The sequence below is a fragment of the Euphorbia lathyris genome, chromosome 6 (genome assembly GCF_963576675.1).
Source record: "Euphorbia lathyris chromosome 6, ddEupLath1.1, whole genome shotgun sequence".
Classification (NCBI taxonomy): Eukaryota; Viridiplantae; Streptophyta; class Magnoliopsida; order Malpighiales; family Euphorbiaceae; genus Euphorbia; species Euphorbia lathyris.
The window spans coordinates 42506092-42524775 of record NC_088915.1 but is presented as its reverse complement, the minus strand read 5'-3'; the positions used below and the strand labels follow the sequence as shown (position 1 = coordinate 42524775).

The following is an 18684-nucleotide window of genomic DNA, read 5'->3' as shown; positions in this document are numbered from 1 at the left end:
AAATTATTGCTCACACCATGGCATTATACATGTAAAAACTGTGCCCGGCACCCCTCAACACAATGGTGTAGCAGAGAGAATGAACAGAACAATTGTGGAGAAAGTGAGATGTATGCTTAGAATGTCTAATCTTCCAAAGACATTTTGGGCTGAAGCTGTTAATACTTCAGTGTACTTGATCAATCGTTCACCATCAATTCCTCTTGGCCTTGAGATACCCGAGAGAGTATGGAAGGGTAGAGATCCTACTTATTCACATTTGAGAGTCTTTGGATGCAAGGCATACATGCATGTGCCAAAAGAACAGAGATCAAAGCTTGATTCCAAGACTAATCCTTGTGTATTCGTTGGCTATGGTGATGAGGAGTATGGTTTTAGACTCTATTGATCCAGAGAAGAAGAAAGTGGTGAGAAGCAGAGATGTAGTATTCTTTGAGCACGAGATAGGCTTAGAACTTCTGAGTACAAGGTACACTTCTACTCCAGATTTGTCTTTTGATATTACTGACACTTCTTCTGTTTCTACTCCTATTCCTGTTGAGCAGCCAATAAATGAGAATGTTGAACCAACACTTGATGGTGTTGAGGAGGTACAACCAAATGAAGATGGTGATGCACCAGAATTTGATAATGATGGTGATGGTGTACCAGAATTTGATGATGGTCCATATGATGATCAGAATGATGTAGAGGATGTTCATGAGCAGGGGGAGCAGCCAGCTCCTTTGGTGGAAGAAGCACCGGTTCGAAGGTCAACTAGAGAAAGAAAACCTTCTACAAAATATCCAAGTTCAGAGTTTGTTCTTGTCACTGATGGGGGGGAGCCAGAGAACTTTGAAGAAGTGTTGTCTAGTAAAGACAAAAATCTTTGGCTTGATGCTATGAAGGAAGAGATGTATTCCTTGAAAAAGAATGAGACATATGTGCTTGTGAAGCCTCCTAAAGGCAAGAAGGTCTTGAAAAACAGATGGGTTTTCAAGAACAAGAAAGATGGTGACAAGATAGTGAAGCGCAAAGCCAGATTGGTGGTAAAGGGTTGCAATCAGAAGAAAGGCATTGATTTTGATGAGATCTTCTCTCCTGTTGTCAAGATGACATCTATAAGAACTGTTTTAGGTTTAGCAGCAAGTCTTGATTTGGAGTTGGAGCAGCTTGATGTGAAAACTGCTTTCTTACATGGTGATTTGCATGAGGAGATATATATGGAGCAACCTGAAGGGTTTGAAGAGAAGGGAAAAGAAAAGCTTGTTTGCAAGTTGAAGAAGAGTCTTTATGGGCTCAAACAGGCACCAAGGCAATGGTATCGGAAGTTTGATTCTTTCATGACAAAGAATGGTTACAATAGAACTTCAGCAGATCCTTGTGTGTATTTTAGAAATTTCCCTGGAGGTAACTTCATTATTCTTCTTTTATATGTGGATGATATGTTGATAGTTGGACAAGATGCAGGGATGATTTCCAACTTGAAGAAGGATTTGTCCAAGTCATTTGAAATGAAAGACTTGGGTCCAGCTAAGCAGATCTTAGGCATGGAGATAGTTCGTGATAGAAAAACTGGAAAGTTGTGGCTATCACAAGAAAGGTATATTGAACGTGTGCTTGAAAGGTTTAATATGAAGAATGACAAGCCTGTTAATACACCTTTAGCAGCTCACTTCAAGTTGAGTAATAGAGCTTGTCCTAAGTCAGATGAAGAAAAAACGAGTATGTCTTCTGTTCCTTATTCATCTGCTGTTGGTTCTTTGATGTATGTTATGGTTTATACTAGACCAGATATCGCACAGGCTGTTGGTTTGGTGAGTAGATACTTATCCAATCCGGGTAAGGTTCATTGGGAAGCTGTTAAGTGGATTTTCAGATATTTGCGTGGTACTTCCAAATTGAGTTTGTGTTATGGAGGTGGAAAACCGATTCTTGAGGGATATACAGATGCAGACATGGCTGGTGATCTTGATAATAGAAAGTCTACCTCAAGTTATGTGTTTACATTTTCAGGGGGAGCCATTTCATGGCAATCCAAGCTACAAAAGTGTGTAGCATTGTCTACTACTGAGGCAGAGTATATAGCAGCTGTGGAAGCATGTAAATAGATGATTTGGTTGAAGAGGTTCCTTCAAGAGTTGGGTTTGAAGCAATGTGAGTATGTGACATTCTGTGACAGTCAGAGTGCTATGGACTTGAGCAAGAATACCATGTATCATGCTCGTACTAAGCACATTGATATTAGATATCATTGGTTGCGGAATGTGATTGAAGAGAAAGAATTGTTGTTAAAGAAAGTCCACACAGATAAAAATGCAGCAGACATATTAACCAAGGTGGTTCCCGGAAGCAAGCTTGAGCTTTGTAATAAGCTTTCCGGGATGAGATTCAAACGTTGAAGAATTTGATTTTTTCTTCTCTCCGTGATGGGCTGGAGGGGGAGATTGTTATGGGTCCCGCCCATATTTAAGGTCCATTTAATATTAATTTTGGCTTCTTATAGAAGCTAAGTTAATATGTATTTAAGTGTATGAGTTGTCATTTATTAAGAAAAGGGAAGGAAGAAGAAAAGACACACCAAAAGGAGATTTTCGGATTTGGCCATTTCTCTCATTAGGTCAGTTCACGTTTTTGTCGATTCCCGGAGATTGAACCGTCGGATCGTCACGATTTTTGGACAGGAGCTTCTAGACATATTGTTCCTTGTTCTCACGTTGGGATCGCCGTTCGGTGGTCGGGAAGGTCTGTTCGGAGTTGGGGCAGATTGTAGACTGATTTCTTCTCTTTCTTGGTATTTGTCTACTTCTTGAAATCTCTTATTGTCTCATGATTATTGGTGGGTTATAAACCTTTTGTAAGACTTTGTTGGGTTTGTTTTGCCCTCAATTTTATCATAATAAGAGAAGTAGGGTGGACTCCTCAAACGTCCCGTGGTTTTTACTCTTCACACCGAAGAGGTTTTCCACGTATAAATCTTGTGTTGTTGATTGTGGTTTTAGATTTCCATTCTTGTGGTTATAGTTGCTATTTTGATTTGGACTTGGGTTGTGCTTTGGTTGATTGTTTGTTAGATTGATCCTTGTGGTGTTGTTATTGGTATTCCGCGTATTTGATTGTTGTTATTGGTAACCCGTCTTTTGGGTCCTTCAGGTCAGAACTCTAGTTATAGTCCGTTTAGGTTGGTATCGAAAATGAAGTGATTGTGAAAAAAAAAAAAATCAAACACGGTGAAGCTCCCAAAGTTTGAGAGCTGGCTCAGCCAGTGTATGTATATAATATATGCATGTAGGATACATGAAAATTTGTTATTAAAGTTGAGTAAGTTTAATTATAGTAACTTCATTTCAATATACACAAGCAAGAAAGGGGAAAAAAGACAAGAGAATGTTGACAGTTGAGGCAAATATTGAAATAATGTCGACATAGTTTCCATATAACTGAAGTAAGGTGTATATATATAAATAGGAAATTGTGGTCAGAAAGCATATAAATCTTTATCGAGATTTGCAAGCCTTAATTATTAGCTACAAGGTTTCAATTGTGGCTTTTAGATGGAAAAGAAGCAGTTGAGGTGAAATGAATTCTCTTCTCATTTGTATTTTAAAACAATGTATATCTACCTCTTCCTTGCTCTATCAAGATAATGGAACTTTGGTATGAACTTTTTATTCTTTTTTTTTTTTACATTCCAATAATATATAAGATTTCTCATTGTAAGTAAGGAGAAGCCTAAATTCACCTGTAAAAACTGTATAATGACTTTATCTTTTAATTAATGACTTAATGCTACCGAACCGAAATGGTTATCTTAACCAGAGTGAAAAAATAATTAAAAGCAAGCTAAGGATATACGAAGAAGGAAGCATAAATAAAATCTTATAAGAGATAGGATAAGGAGGGAGTATTTGAGGAGGAGATGCATGTTTTAAGGATATGATCTTATCATCTTCATCCTCCAAAATCCATCACCCATTCCATATTGTCCACCTCTCTTTTTCTGAATCGATCTTCTTTTGTCATCTTCTTCTTCATACCCACACAAAATATTTTTGTTTTTTTTTTTTCATTTCCTACTTTTCTAATTTAATTGTGTAATTAATATTTCGATGCAACCATACTCCCTTCAAATTAAATTTTAGATAAATTTTAACCTTTTAGCATAAGATTTAGGATTAATTTACAAAAAAGAAAATACCATCATGTGATCTAAACAAATATTTACCTATTTTAACTTGTTTTTTCTTGCTATTTGAGAACCAAAAACAGGTAACATTTGAATAAGTAAAGAGAGTTAATTGTGGTTAAGTTAAAATAGTATATGTGGCGAATAGAGTGATAAGGTAAGGAAAAAAAAGAAAAAAGAAATGGAGAAGATAAAGAGATGAAAGGTAGAATGAAGGAGCAGCATTGAAATGTAATCTGAAAGGCGCAGCTATCATTTTCATTATCTAGAAAAGACAAGTATAAATTGGAGAAGAACTAGTGCCCGTTGCACAATGTCGACTACTTCCATTAACGGTTGGTGCCTCACCTCTGTCTCTGTGTCCCCTTCCCAATCTTCTCTAAAGAGATCCACATTACGTCCCTCTATCTCTATCTCTGCTTCTACTCCTACCCTTATCACAAACCAGCCAGTTTTTGCTGCCCCTTCTCCTATTCTCAAACCTTCTTGGGTACACTCTCTTTTTTTTTAACTTATTATATATATATGATGTGGCTGAAATGGGTGGGTGCCACATGCACAAATTGTTTTTATTGTACTCAAGTTATGTGTGATTTATACAACTAACTTTCTTTAAAGACCATAAAGTAAAAACAATCTTGAATCTTGAAACGTGTCCATTTTCCACCAAAATCCTAGCTAAAAGTATCCAAATGCAAACCTTTTTTTTATTTTATTAAATGAATGTGAAATGAAAAGGATATATCTGTTGTCTAATCATGATATGATATTGCTATGAACCTATATAAATATAATGAGAGAGAGCTTGTTGACAGAGAGAAGAAATGGGGAAAGATTCGTACGTGGAGGCAATTGAAGGTCTCAAGAAACTTTTGAGGTACTGCAAAAAGTAAGATTTATTTAGTTTAGAAAAGGAATGAATTAATTAGAGAAAATGATGATGCAGTGAGAAAGGAGAGCTGAAAGCAGTAGCAGCAGCGAAAGTAGATCAAATAACAGCAGAGTTGCAAACTGCTTCATCAGACACTAAGGCTTTCGACCCAGTTGAAAGGATGAAAGATGGGTTCATTTACTTCAAGAAAGAAAAATACGAGTCAGTTAACTTATTATTTTTATTGTTTATAAATGATTTATTACTAAATAAATATATTTAATTGGTTTATGGCTTTTTTCTGGTGCAGCACGAATCCAGGATTGTACGGTGAGCTTGCTAAAGGCCAAAGCCCTAAGGTTTATATTTATTTCTTACTAGACTAGATCCCAAGTTATAATCATAGAAATAGAATAAGCGAGCCCTAAACGTATCCTTAAAATGGGATGGGATTGCAGTTTATGGTGTTTGCATGCTCAGATTCAAGAGTATGTCCATCACATGTGCTGAATTTTCAGCCAGGGGAAGCTTTTGTGGTTCGTAATGTTGCTAACATGGTCCCACCATATGATAAGGTAATCCTCTCTATTTATTATATAAATACAATACAATACTAAATTTGGATATAATAATATAATTAATATTTATTTTGACAGGTAAAACACACAGAGGTTGGTTCTGCTGTTGAATATGCAGTTTTGCATCTCAAGGTGGAGTACATTGTGGTGATTGGACACAGTGCATGCGGTGGAATTAAGGGTCTCATGTCTTTCCCATTTGATGGGACCAAATCCACGTACTTTCTACAATACCACCACATTAATTATTTATATTGTTTATAAGAAAGAAATAAAGAAAAATGTAAAAATGAATGAATGTAGGGATTTCATTGAAGACTGGGTGAGTATCGGTTTACCTGCTAAGGCAAAGGTGTTGGCAGAAAACGGGAGTCTGCCTTTCCCAGAGCAATGCACATGCTGTGAGAAGGTAATTAATTAATATAAGTGAAGTGATTATTTCATATTATGAATAATATGAATGAATGCAGGAAGCGGTGAATGTGTCAATTGCAAACTTGCTAACATATCCATTTGTTCGAGATGGTTTGGCAAAGAAAACACTAGGACTCAAGGGAGGATACTATGATTTCGTTAAAGGAAGTTTTGAGCTCTGGGGACTCGACTACAGCTTTACTCCCTCTCAATCTGTATGATCATCCATTTGTAATTTTCTATTTTCTATTTTCTCATTTGTACTAAATAATTTATTCATTTTCCAATAAAAATATGTCTCCACTTATACTGCATTTTTAGGTCAAAGATGTCGCCACCATTCTTCATTGGAAGCTGCTCTAGAGGTCGTCTACCCACCTTCCTACTTCATATTAATAATAACTCCCTTTTCTTTTTCTTCCACTTTTACCAATCTTATCAAAATTAACACATACTTCTTTTTCCATATCAAAATTAACAACATTCGACCATTTATAAAAAAGAAAATAAATATACTCATGCACCCTTTTCCACAATAAAATAATTGGATGCGGTTATGTTTCAAATAAAAATAAACAAATCCAAACTAGGACCTATAAATATAGTTTCAACTCTAATTCTCTCAAAATGATGGTGGAAGCTGCTTGTATCGAGTGTATGATATAAAATATTTAACAAACCAGGACCATATCTATTACCACTTGTACTGCTGGTTATAATATGTTCCGTTACTAAAGGTTTCTGCAACGACTTACCTATCGTTGCCAAAGATGTTTTTTAGGCAACAACATCCTTGTTGCGAAAAGTTTGACGTTGCCAAAACCGTAACATATGCGGAGAGATGGACTTTGTCTTTTACAACAACGCATGACGTTGCTATATATATGTTTACATTAGCAACAATGGTTATCATTGCCATAAATATAAAGTTTTGCAACAGGCATTGGCGTTGCCATATATTATGTTGTTTCGCAACAACATATGTTGTTGCCATATACTTTAATGTTTAACAACAATCTTTTGTTGTTGCTATATAGTTTAATGTGTTGTAACAAATTTTGTCGTTGCTATATATTATGATGTTCGGAAAGTAAATTGTTGTTGCAAAATAAAACTTAACACCTATATAATATTTCTTTTTTTTTATTATATATATATACACACACAACACAAGACAAGACAACACTAAAATGAAATAATTAATTATCATAAATAAAAAGCTAATAATATCCATAATTAATTACCAAATCAACATATATTCTTCTTTATAAAAGGCATCATATCTAATTACATCAAAACTAATCATCATATAGTCTAAAAACTTTCAAAGCTAGCAAAAACCTTGAGTATGAACTTCACAAAAACGTATTTAACTCTACAAAAGATAGTCTATTCTCTGAAGCATGGATTCATCTGTAGAACAAACGATTATGTCTGTCTTAAGAATGTTAGACAAACAAGTGTAGCCTAGTTATCACCGGAGTAGGAAAACAAGACATTATGAACAGACTGAGGCTACACACAGATTATTTTTCTTAACCGTATCTGAATTTGACAATTCCAGAGAATATTTTTTCCAACAGTTTCAGCAACTTGTGAATTTTGACAATCCATTCTATATAAATAGAACTCGAAAGGATATGTCATTTCACGAATAAACACGACTGTACACGGATAGACATAACTTTTACGTACTAACACGACTGTTCACGAAGGACACGATTGTTCATGAAAGGAGGTGTTTGTTGATATTAAAATTAATGTATAATTTTATTCAAATTTTTCCAACAATCCCCCACATGAATAAAATTAGAAACGAGACAATTACGAAATGGTGATAACTTTCTACAGAAGCTATCTGCATAGGATAGGTAGCTAATGTGCCTTGAACCTTCCCTTGTGAAAGTATATTTACTTTACTCGCTGACTAGTAGACGCGATGTCTTTGAACTATTCTGTCGTTTGTGTAAACGATGATATACCCCACACAGATACCAACATAACACGGTATGGTTCTCATGGTTATGTTCGTTATGGTCATGAACATCGCCTGGTTCTGCGAGAGTTTAAGAGAACTAGGCCCCACACTAGTCTCCATCGAAGCGACCTCACTTCACTCTGACATAGGTGATTTTATTTACTTAGAATACTGCATTAAAAGCATATAGCTTAACCTTTTCCCGTTGGTGTCACTGTTTATATCTAGGAATGGACGAGGGTTTAACCCCCACAGTAAACGCGCAAGGTTTATGCAATTAGGTTGTCCCTTTGAACCTATTTCTTGGGATCTCCAGTCAACTAGGTAGGGTTTTCCTTCACATAACGCCTCTTCTCTATGGGCTTTTGTCTCATTCCTTTCGATGATTTTTCAATTTGATCTCGGTTTAACCTCTAGGTTAGCGGATCCGCTGTGTTATCTTTTGATTCTACAAAATCAATAAGAAATACACTCGTTGAGATCAATTGACTAACAGTGTTATCACACGGAAGCTTTTCTACCTGTAACTCATCATACAGAAGCTTTTTATACCGCATATTCACCGACTGATATGATATTTATCTTCGATTCCATCATTGTAACGTACTTATTTTAAGGCGATCTGATTTCCACATTTTTAGTGACTTTCATAAATTAAATCTAGCCAATCAAATGTTTATTTACCAACGTCTAACTCGGCTAGATAACATCAATGATCAGATTTGTCAATTTATGACATTTCACATTTCTATATTTTCTTTTATCACAAAGTCTTTAAAATTCATACCAGTGAATTTTATTCTAGACTTTCATTGTGGCTTACACGTTGCCACTGGTACAAGTAGGCCTAAAGCCTTTGAAGTGACCATGTTCTTAAAACCGGATCCATCTTCAATTAATCGTATGTACCAATATATGGAAAAAGGCAATTAATCTGTTTAAACAAACAGAAACAAGAAAAAAATTATGAACTTTTTCTTCCTGAAGTTCTAAATAAAACCAAGTTAGAATCAGAAAATTATAATCTGTTTAAACAAACAGATACATAATAAATAATTAACAACAAAATTATAAACTATATATATTAAGTTGTCCTCCAATCTGTCGCAATATAATGTTCCGATTACGATCTATTCCTCAACATAATTGACCATCAACATATTCCTGTTCATCAAAACAACTACGAAAATTGCAAATATTAACTGAAACAAGGTAAGATGAACAATACCAAACAATTGAAATATTTCTGTAAAATTTAGAAAAACTCTATGAACTGAACTGGCAGCCTTCATGGTTTTCATGGTTGAAAACTACACCTCATATTATAATAACATTTAATAATAAAAAATAGTTTCCAGGCCATTATCAACCAAACGAAATTTACAACTAGTGTACTATTTATTATTATTTAAAGATATGAGGAAACTAACCTTGAATGCTAGACTCCATTGAATAAACAAAAACTAATGATATTTCCAGCAATATCCCAAGTTAAAATGCTACTGCATAATATTCTACAAACTGCTTTTTCCACACACAGAAAAATTGACATAGAATTTTGGTTGAATTCATTGTTTGAATTGACATCAAGAAACCCGGAAATCTGCCCAAACTATAAAAATGTCAATACTTGTGTAGAATTTAAATTAGTTCCACACAATGCTTTCTGTAAATGTTCTTTGATAAATCAGCAAATAATTCCACCTGTCTTAAGATTGTAGAACAAACGATTATGTCTGTCTTAAGAATGTTAGACAAACAAGTACGTCTGTTAAATGTGATTAACCAAAAAAACAAACAAACACAGAAAAACATATAAACAGTAGAACTAGAAAATTAAAAGAATGGAGTTAGACAAATCTGAGGCCTGTATTAGCAGTTTCCTTAAGATAGATGTCGTCGCTATCGACGATCGTCTCCCAGGATACAACAGATTACGCAAGCGAACTCAAACCGTGTGTAGCCTAGTTATCACCGGAGTAGGAAAACAAGACATTATGAACAGACTGATAGTAGGAAAAATTACACAGATTATTTTTCTTAACCTTATCTGAATTTGACAATTCCAGAGAATATTTTTTCCAACAGTTTCAGCAACTTGTGAATTTTGACAATCCATTCTATATAAATAGAACTCGAAAGGATATGTCATTTCACGAATAAACACGACTGTACACGGACAGACACAACTTTTACGTACTAACACGACTGTTCACGAAGGACACGATTGTTCATGAAAGGAGGTGTTTGTTGATATTAAAATTAATGTATAATTTTATTCAAATTTTTCCAACATCATCTTTATACTTCACTTTTATTCAATGCATCATCATGAAACTCTCTCCTAAATAAGAAAAAGAAAAGAGGATAAGCAAATAGAAGAATGACAACCATGGTAAAATAAAATGAATATGGCTAACATATATACACATATTAACCTTATAACTTTCAAGAAGTGATTAAAAAAATAAACAATAACCTATATCTTTCAAGAAGTGATCATGAACTAGCATTTGACAAAGTTAAACAACTTATGCATATTGTAAGTAATGCTAATCTGTATAAATTAGCAAGCTGGTTTCTCATAAAATAAGGAATTTTTGAAGAGACTACAATGATATGTTCATGAAGTTACACTAATTATATGTCCAAGACAAGGTTTGTTAACTTTTGCCTTAATATTATTTGTTGAAAAATAAGTTAATTCTTATAAAGTGCAAAAATACTATGTTTATAGCCAGAAGCAATTTTACCTCTAACATTCGCAACCAATAGCAATTGTACCCCTAATGTTGGCAAGTTTGGTTAATTTCAGATCATTATAAAATGCAGTATATTTTTATTTTAGTTTGGGATAAGGTACTAAAATAGGCCTATGGTTTTTGGGGAAGTATCAATTTAGGCTCTACCTACAAAATAGCACCAATATAGGCTTAACATTTAAAAAACCTATCAATTTAGGCCTCGAGAACGGATTGGACATTTTATTCCTATTACTCTGTTAAGTTCTGATTTCTCCCTCCACGTACAATTGACAGAACTTAATGGAGTAATATCAATGACGTTTCTCGTTCCGTTATTGAGGCTTAAATTGGTACCATTTTTACAAGTTAAGTCTATATTGGTGTTATTTTATACGTGGAGCCCTAAATTGATACTTCCCCAAAAACCATAGCCTAAATTGATACTTCTCCAAAAACCATATGTAAGCAATGCTCAACAAGAACTAATAAATCACTCAAGCTATTTAAAAGTATTATGAACTGTTGGCATATATTATGCAAAGTTGAAATTCAAATACAAAATTGATGCAGGATGTCAAAGAGTTTTAGATTGTACTGAGATGTGTAGCTTTTGAGAGCAATGAGTTTAGACTTGTTAATAGATTTGTCATATCTTATCAAAATAGAAGACTCTTCAATGAATAGTGCAATTTTGAAATTTTACCATCAAATCTCTAAATTTCTTATGATATACTTATTGAACAAAAAAAAACATCCATAGACACACATACAATACAACAAGACAGAGAGAATTGTGGAAGGGTGGTACACACCAGGCCACCTTTAGATTGGTAGATGAGAGTATTGTCGAGTCTTCTGGCTACGTCTGGAAAGCAGAAAATATAATTATTAATTTGCTCAAAAACTTACAAACTAACAAGTCTCAATTTGGAAGCAAAAAATATTGCACATAAAATCCATTAAACTATTCAAGCAACTAAACTATAAGCTACCTCATTGCACCTAAAGGATCCTAAAATTTGCCAGCAGAAGATTTTACATACAATATTCTTATATGTTTCTTTGGCATTCACATCCATAGTTGAAAAGAAAATCCAGAGATCTTGTTTTAAATTATAATTTAGAAGAACTAACCAAATCAAAGCATGTAATACTATGAGATATCCCATCAGACCTTTCTAGAGTTAAGGCTTTGCACCTAAGTCTGAGTGAGGATAACACCATATAGTGTCTCCTGTAACACCACACTGAAATAGAATATAATGTAAGAGAGGAAACATGGAAACTATGTATTAAGCTATTTAGAAAAATTCAAAGGTGGAAGAAGAACAATATTGCTAAGTGCTTCATGTTTTGTAACGATGTTTGTGAAGATTCAAAGGAAAAAGTATCAGAAATACTAATCTGATGGCACGTTCATCTGATTTTATCTACAAAGGATCCTAAAAAGTTGACATTGTGCGAAATTTACACAAGATATAAAGAAACAAGTTGGTTTAGTCTTAGCATGCCTGAAATGAGGCTATTAAATTAAGTATGCTGATTGAAACTTCCATTTTAGTTATTTAGCCAACTTTATGGTATTGTGTCATTTAGGCATTTAAAACATAAGCAAAGTTTCTCCAACTTGGGCATTTAAAGTGAAGTAGAGAATCTAGGACATGGCATCAGCGAATACAATGTATGTTTCTGACTATCTTAATTAACATTTCAATCAAAAAAATAAAAACAAAAAACAATCATATTAATACTGAAGTCTGAATAACTAATGTAAATCAGGAGATCACATACATAAAAGCAAATAAATTGAATGTTCCGTCGATTAAAGCCTCTCGTTTAAGCCTCTCTCTATTGTGAAACAGTCTAACCTATATATATTTTACCTTTGAGCACTTGGAAAATTATGCCTGAAAGAATTCCAATTTGAGAGAAAGAGTACCGAAGAGTCAATAGAACCTGAGCAACATGTAAATATTCAAAATTAGAAGTTTATAAGAGCAGAATTTGTAAAGTTCTAATGAAATTATGAACTGGGTTTCGTTTGATTTTAGTACCTCATTTGAAGCACAACTAAACCAGGCACCATAAACACACACCCATTATGCCAAAGTAAGCTTTGTACACTAAAAATGGAGTCACCATCTCCTTTATTATCTTCTTTTTTCTCTTTATTTTCACCTTTATTAAAGCTAGACATCGTTTCTCCTCAACTTGTTTCTGTGCTGACATTTTTTATTTACGGAGAAGGAACTTCAGAAACAGAACCCATCGCCGGCGCTGGAGAGTTAGAGGAGACGGTAAGAGAATTTGACGGTTGGAGCAAAGAGATAGTCACCGCCATTGAGGGAGTACAGGTCGCCGTTGACAGTGAGATGGAGCAAAAAGGATCGATATCGATCTGCTTAGAGAGATAGAGAGGCGGAGTGAAAGTGAGATGTGAGAGAGAGTGCCATAAGTGATACTGAACTAGGTTTTTATTCACAACCGTTAGATGATAGGATAGATCAATGGTGTATATTTCATTAACAAAATATATTTTTTGTTAAGAACAGAATAAATAATTCAATAGCTTACATACGAATTATAACTTTTTTTTACTTAATGTTGTTACTATTTATAATATACTTATTTATCTTGAAATTTAATATCAGTTATGTATTTTATTATTTTGTAAACCTAATCCGTTTATATTTAAAATTTACTAGTATTAAAAATTAAATAAAAAATAGTTATCTATAAGATTTCCTGAAATATAATAAAAAGAAAATGTTACATATATTTTAAATATTTAATTTAATTTCATTTATACTATAAAAATAATATGTATTTACATATAAAGTATATTTTAAATATTTATATCATATAAATAAAAAAAAAAATAGTATATTATATATTTTGTAATTTAATTTCTACTTATATTATTTTAAATATTTAATTTATTTTATATTATAAAAACAATATAAATTTATTTATTGTTAATTAGTTAGTTTAATACTTTTCTTCCGCAACAACCTTTTGTGTTGCCGAAATATTTAATTTTTACGCAACAACGTATAGTCGTTGCTGTAAATCTTTCATTTTCAGCAACCAAATACTGTCGTTGCTGTAAATTCTTTCATTTACAACAACGACATGCACTTGTTACTGTAAATTTTTCATTTACAACAACGATATATTGTCATTGCTGTAAATATTTTCATTTACACCAACAACATATAGTCGTTACTATAAAGACTTCCATTTATAGCAACGAAGCTATTGTTGCCAAAGCTGTTACATTTTTCCATTAATATAAGAAATATACAGCAACAACCTTTGGTAACAATACGAGAACTATCGTTGCTAAAGTTAATTTTTAGCAACAACTTATTCTGTTGTTGCCAAATAGCAATTTTCTTGTAGTGATAAGTGAGACTGATAAGTGTGTGGCCACACCCTGGTAAGTAGTTGACTTATCTGTTTCATCAATCTACTTAAGATCAAGAAATATCATAAACAACAGAGAGGATGACAGCCGCGCCATGCCTCTAGTTTATAATACGGATATCAAATGGTAAAAGAAGTTAAGAGATAACTACAGGGTCTCTGCATCTTTAGACTGCTGAAATAGTTGTATTAGTTAGGGACAGTAATGGTTTGCTAGAACTCACTTACTGTTTGTGGGTCATAAGCTCACTGTTAGCTAAGAACAGTCCTATAGGATCGTGCGCATCGAAGATCTGAGTTAGAACTTATAGAATGGTACATTGGAGAGATGAAATTAATTAATTGATTGACAGTAAAATATCAAGGAATTTATTGGTGGTTAATTAATTGATTAATGGTTTTAAGTGATGAGTATTTAATTAATTAATTATTTTGCGGGATGTAATAAATTAATTTGTAAAATAATGAAATTGCATTCGGTGAATAATTAATTGAACTAATACGTCAATTTATTTATTTATTTTTTTGTAGAAAAGGAAAGGAAAGCAAAGCAAAACAAGCAACTACAACGAGATTAGCCTAGGAAAGCTAACCCCAATCCTATCTTCTAAAAGAAGAGGAGAAAGAGCGATAGGGGGAACGGTAAGGGTAGAAACACCTAACACCCCCTCATGGCCTGCCGCTGTCAATTTATTAATTAGTGTTGTTTATTTAATTGGAGTAATTTAATTTAATTTAATCTAATCGTGATTAATTGCATAGAATAAATATTATTGGTACTTATTTATATAATGAAGTTAGGATTGGATTAGTTTTGTAATTCACCAATCAACCCTACACAATTAAGTTTAGGAATTCACTACATATATAAATTAAAACACCCTGAACCTAACCTAACACAGAGAACATTCAGCCACCCACCTAATTTAATTAGGATTTTCGGCCACTACTGGTAAGATAGGGGAATATTTTGGCAAAATTTCATTATCTGTCCAGTTCTTCGTCCATTCTTCGGCTAGCACCGGTTCTAACTCGATAGCTATTTGTGCATCTGACTATGGAGATCTTACTATCTTATGGATTCTTCAACAGTCTCTAGAAGAGATATTCCGGGTATGTTTATATCTTTAAACAGATCCAAAAGGTTTTATTCAATCAATGGTTAATGGACAAATATCAAACTAGAAGGGATTAGAAATAAATTTTAAACCGCAATTCCACTGCGCTACAGTTGATTAACTGACAATAATCCCTAAAAAAACATCATAAAGAAGGTTAGCAAATAATAAGTAAAACATACACTAGAAGGGGATACATGAAGCGTCGTCCTTAAAAATGGTAAGTGATGGTGTAATTTTCAAACGAAACCCATTTTGCCGAATAAATAAAACCAAAAGGATAAAGGGGTCCCATGGGCGCTCACATTGTGCTTTAAAGAATCTGTGTTGAACCAACTATTTTCTTGTTAATTTCACTGTTGATGTTTAAGAAAGTTAAAACATAATTTTCCAAGATAATCTGACTAGCTGTTTAGGATTCGTTCTTAGTCTAAGATGAATACAACACTTAGCTTACCCTTACTATAGTAGGCCTAGTATACTTGCTAGTGTGATTATTTTCCACACTAAATCCTCAAAATCGTCCGGAAACAACATGAAGCTATCTTTGGAGATTGAAACTCCTATTTTCCCCCGAGGGATAAGTTGATGACGAAGAATATTCTTAAGGATGGGAATTGTATTTTTGTGGCAACAATGATGTTTCCTTTCTCCACCTCTTCAAAGCAGAGATGGAATGTTCTAGGGCTAACTATTAAAATTTATAAAGCCCCGGGTTGATTTGCATTGAGTGGATCATCCATCTCCGACAGAGCTTAACGATGGAGGAAATCAAAAGCTCTCGTGCTTACCTAAGGATGACATGGTTTCAGCATAACCGTATTTGCCATGAGGAAGCAAAGCTTATCGATTCTACCTTCTTCCAAGGGATTACAAACGCCACAATATGCAACTCTTAATGTAATCTCCCCACCTCACCGTCAACATGTGCTATGATCACCGCCTCCACGGCACTGCGACGCCAACTTCCAGCAACAAACTTGGAATAGTACGACATGCTTCTTCATAAGCAATGAAACTGGTACAACTATCATATGTGGAGCCTACTCGCTGGGATATTGTTGGTTTGTCTTGAATACCGAATTATTGGCCATCCTCAACCCTATATCATTTGGAAAAATTTATGGCTTCTGTTTCAGATAGGTTGTTAAAGCAATTAAGGCAGGCAAAGACATGAGTTATATTAACTCAATTATTAGGGACATTACTAGTTCTCTAAGTTGTACTAAGTTCACCTACGAAGCTAGGGAACTAAAACAAGATGCCCATGAAATCGCAAATTGGTACTCTCACCTTTCATTTTATTGGAAAACTTTCCTTGTTGTATGTATGCCTTTTTCTATCTCAAACTGTAATAGCCTCAGTTTTACCAACTATTAATGCAATTTCTTCTATTATTAAAAAAAAAACAATAATCAAAATTCAACAGGGTCTGGTTTTCCCAAATGAAAATACATATTAAAAAAATAGATAGAAAGCAACAACATAACAAATGAGATTATGGAATCTAATCTTGCTCAGTAAAATTGCCTCGCTTCACAGTTGGGCTTAAGTAGTTTATCCACCTTAACATGCAAATTTTTCCACCTCTCTTCTCAAGGAAAATACAGGCGTTTTATCTATTTCTCTTTTCCCAAGATCTGCTAATCGTTATTTTATATTAAATGAGATTAAACGTGTGTACCTTTTTTGAAGATCTGTCCACTGTTGCAAACGAAGTGTCCACGTAGAATTCAAATGTCTTTCACGAACATAAATAAACAAGAGAAAAACGTAAATAATCAACCAATGAAAAGCAATCTAAATTGATTGCTTTTAAAGGAATCAACACAAGATCAAAGAGAGAGTAAATAAGAAAGTTAATTTTTCGAGTGGAAGTCAGAAGAATATTTTCTTCTCTGAGTTTGTGTTGTTGGTCGAATTCCTTAGATAAGGGGGTATTTATATTGTTTCAATTTCCTAACCCTGACCCGATTAGGTTAAAGCATTTAATTAGAATCCCAGTCTGAATAGGTTTACTAATTAGATAAAACTATATACTTATTAATATTATCTATATGTACTATAAATATAAGTAATAATTCATATTCTAATCCCATTAGAATATTTATTTATATTAGAATAATAATTTAATTAGATATATAATCAAATTATACTTACTAATAAATATTTGGAACATTATTATTAACTATATATATTCACATAATTAATAATTCATAATTCATAATTCTAATCAAATTAGAATTCACATTTCCTAATAGAATTATAATCCTATAATTAATTTATCTATAACTATAATCAAATTATAATTATCTAAATAAATCAATTAATCAAGTAATTCCCTACTATATAAATTTTGGCCCCTATGTGGTTCCCACTCTCAAATTACCATTCTGTCCTCCAATTCCAAATCTCATGTGTGACCGATTAGGTTCTTACCGCTACTAGCTGTATACGGTTATTGGAATTAATTTAAACAAATTAATTTCAACTAAATGTATAACGGAATGAGTGCACAAACTGTTACTAGCAGAACCGTAAACATTGCCCTAGAGCCATAAGAAGTCAGGTTGATACTAATGTTTATCTTTCCATATTAGGTCTAGTATAATTCGATCATTCATCAGCTATATCCTTAAACAAATCTATAACTATGGAATATGTCAAGTTACATACAATGAGACATTTGTTTTACTTGTCCAAGTAGAATTGACTCTGAATAGATATGTTAAGTGAAATCTCCATTTCTACTCTTAATCCCATCACCTTGCAAGGATTTCAAGTTAATTCTCCATAAGAGGCCATGAATATATCTCATATCTATCAGGAGTGCCGAATGCTCAATCTAATATTAACTATCCTGCAATTACTTTATGTGATACCCAACGCTTACTCGCACACACCCTAGGATCCCTCCTGTTATGGATCGTGTTTAAACATAGTCAAAGTATCACACTCCATAATCCAGAATCACTAATTAATGTTTGTTTGAATCTGAGAATTACTTATACCTACTAATACCTTTGAGACGAAACATGTGACACTAGATAATACATCCATCCTGTTATCTCAAGTGGGGTCCCCAATCCTATTTAACTAACCGGATCCATACAACTACTTAAATATCTGAATATCTAAAGCTTGTGAGATCAGCTCTCTTTTCACAAAAGAAGATATTGTTACATGCAAGTCTCAACAACATTATATTAATCCCTAAACATATTACTTGACTTGGTGCAGCTTTAAGATTTTGGTTTATTATATAAAGTATAGTCTCAATTCATGCTTGTATGAACACTTTATGATTACTTAAATAAACTTGAGGTTTTCTTTTATTTAACTTGTTTAGTTATGATAAAAGATCAACGTCTTTATATAGTTAAACATACT

The 18684-nt window shown here is 33.4% G+C and overlaps 1 protein-coding gene and 1 long non-coding RNA gene across 10 annotated transcripts; one reads left to right on the top strand and one right to left on the bottom strand.

The window, feature by feature from the left end:
- The first annotated feature begins 4463 nt into the window (after positions 1-4463).
- LOC136231924 (carbonic anhydrase 2-like) lies at positions 4464-13347 on the top strand. 8 transcript variants are annotated; one of them, XR_010690185.1, is made up of 11 exons: positions 4464-4655; positions 4981-5042; positions 5112-5258; positions 5347-5395; positions 5495-5611; positions 5693-5832; positions 5918-6023; positions 6085-6243; positions 6350-6393; positions 8235-8330; positions 8424-10299. XR_010690185.1 is itself a non-coding variant. In XM_066020950.1 (10 exons), exons 1-9 carry the CDS (start codon positions 4479-4481, stop codon positions 6389-6391), a joined length of 999 nt encoding a protein of 332 aa, XP_065877022.1. In that variant the 5' UTR covers positions 4464-4478; the 3' UTR covers positions 6392-6393; positions 13007-13347. The 8 variants fall into 8 exon arrangements, 4 of the variants coding, with proteins under 4 accessions (XP_065877022.1, XP_065877023.1, XP_065877024.1 ...); XR_010690186.1 differs by lacking the exons at positions 8235-8330; positions 8424-10299 and adding an exon at positions 13007-13347 and having other exon boundaries at positions 6085-6259; XR_010690187.1 differs by lacking the exons at positions 8235-8330; positions 8424-10299 and adding an exon at positions 12998-13347 and having other exon boundaries at positions 6085-6259.
- LOC136231927 (uncharacterized) lies at positions 9832-13011 on the bottom strand. 2 transcript variants are annotated; one of them, XR_010690190.1, is made up of 4 exons: positions 12805-13011; positions 12634-12706; positions 11563-11615; positions 9832-9970 (listed from the first exon to the last, which is right to left on the bottom strand). It is a non-coding gene; the product is annotated as an uncharacterized lncRNA (long non-coding RNA). The 2 variants fall into 2 exon arrangements; XR_010690189.1 differs by lacking the exon at positions 9832-9970 and having other exon boundaries at positions 10449-11615.
- Positions 13348-18684: the final 5337 nt, after the last annotated feature.